General features: G+C 44.1%; 1 protein-coding gene across 1 annotated transcript; it reads left to right on the top strand.

The window, feature by feature from the left end:
• gh1 (growth hormone 1) lies at positions 1–1,738 on the top strand. Its single transcript, XM_003442542.5, has 6 exons — positions 1–146; positions 243–376; positions 797–913; positions 1,037–1,180; positions 1,253–1,399; positions 1,479–1,738. Exons 1-6 carry the CDS (start codon positions 128–130, stop codon positions 1,539–1,541), a joined length of 624 nt encoding a protein of 207 aa, XP_003442590.1. The 5' UTR covers positions 1–127; the 3' UTR covers positions 1,542–1,738.

The raw sequence follows: 1,738 nt of genomic DNA, 5'->3' as shown, positions 1-1,738 counted from the left end.
TGTCACGTTTCTCCTGATGAATTTAAACATCTAGTTTTCAACTATAAAAGCAAAAACTCTGAGCTGAAAACATCAGAACCACCGACTCACATCATAATCATCTGAGCCGCAAACAGAGCCTGAACTGATGCCAGCCATGAACTCAGGTAAGACATCTGGGCTCCCCCACGAGAAGGGACCACTGCTTTATGATGTTTAACAAAGTCTGAAACTGTCTGTCTGTCTGTCTGTCTGTCTGTCAGTCGTCCTCCTGCTGTCGGTTGTGTGTTTGGGCGTCTCCTCTCAGCAGATCACAGACAGCCAGCGTTTGTTCTCCATTGCAGTCAACAGAGTCACGCACCTGCACCTGCTCGCCCAGAGACTCTTCTCGGACTTTGTAAGCCTGCAGCAGCTCAACAATCTTTCTTCTTTCTGAAAAAGACCAAATGTTACCTAAATCAAAGCTAATGCACAGGACAGAAACTAGGTTCAAAATACGTTCAACAAAATGTTCTGGATATTCAGTGTGTGCAGTGAGTTTAGATGCACACAGACATATGGACACATTTCACATTTGATGTCAAGGGAACCGAGACACTTTGTAGACTGTCACTGCTAAAAACACAGCAGACGTTTACACTTTACATTTTAATGACAGTCAGCTATAATCTCAGGATATTCAGTTAAGAATTATGAAACGATATTAAAATTTGCTGTCAGTCAATAAAACACAGGTATTCCTGTGTATTTTGTGTATTTCTGTATGCACCTGTGTATTTTTGTGTGTTACCATTCTTTAATTCTACACATGTCATAGGAGAGCTCTCTGCAGACGGAGGAGCAACGTCAGCTCAACAAAATCTTCCTGCAGGACTTCTGCAACTCTGATTACATCATCAGCCCGATCGACAAACACGAGACGCAGCGCAGCTCGGTCATTAAACTACACAGTACTACGCAACACTGCACAGCAGTACACAGTACTACACAGTACCAGAGGTACTCTGCCCATGCGATAATCTTCTGAAGCTGTTGTCTGCTTATTGATGGGTCACAGGTCCTGAAGCTGCTGTCGATCTCCTATGGACTGGTTGAGTCCTGGGAGTTTCCCAGTCGCTCTCTGTCTGGAGGTTCCTCTCTGAGGAACCAGATTTCACCAAGGCTGTCTGAGCTTAAAACGGGAATCTTGCTGCTGATCAGGGTGAGAAGATAAATTGCACAAACATATTGCTCCATGCATGGTACCAATGCGACTAACCACCTGACTCTACAGGCCAATCAGGATGAAGCAGAGAATTATCCTGACACCGACACCCTCCAGCACGCTCCTTACGGAAACTATTATCAAAGTCTGGGAGGCAACGAATCGCTGAGACAAACTTATGAATTGCTGGCTTGCTTCAAGAAGGACATGCACAAGGTGAGGTAGTGGATAATGGTGATGTCACTGTGATGATGACAATGATGTAATGATGGTGAAGATGACATTTTTGTTGCAGGTGGAGACCTACCTGACGGTAGCTAAATGTCGACTCTCTCCAGAAGCAAACTGCACTCTGTAGCTCCACCTAATATTGATACTGATACGTGCTCTGTAGCCCCACCCTCATGTTGGCAAACTCTGCTTACATGTGTTAGCATTAGCAATAGGATAATAATAGCAGTGGTAATCGTGACATCAGAAGTTTTTCTGACATAACTGTGATGCAAGGTGTGAACGGGAATAATGTTATTCTGTGAAATAAATGTGTTGCATTGA

This window comes from Oreochromis niloticus, linkage group LG4, assembly GCF_001858045.2.
Source record: "Oreochromis niloticus isolate F11D_XX linkage group LG4, O_niloticus_UMD_NMBU, whole genome shotgun sequence".
Lineage (NCBI taxonomy): Eukaryota > Metazoa > Chordata > Actinopteri > Cichliformes > Cichlidae > Oreochromis > Oreochromis niloticus.
This window is presented reverse-complemented; position numbering and strand designations above follow the sequence as displayed.

Excerpts from the sequence above, each read along its gene's own strand:
- gh1 (XM_003442542.5), top strand. Across the intron at positions 914-1,036 it reads ACGAGACGCAGCGCAGCTCG|GTCCTGAAGCTGCTGTCGAT; the intron begins GTCATTAAACTA and ends GATGGGTCACAG. Across the intron at positions 1,181-1,252 it reads GAATCTTGCTGCTGATCAGG|GCCAATCAGGATGAAGCAGA; the intron begins GTGAGAAGATAA and ends CTGACTCTACAG.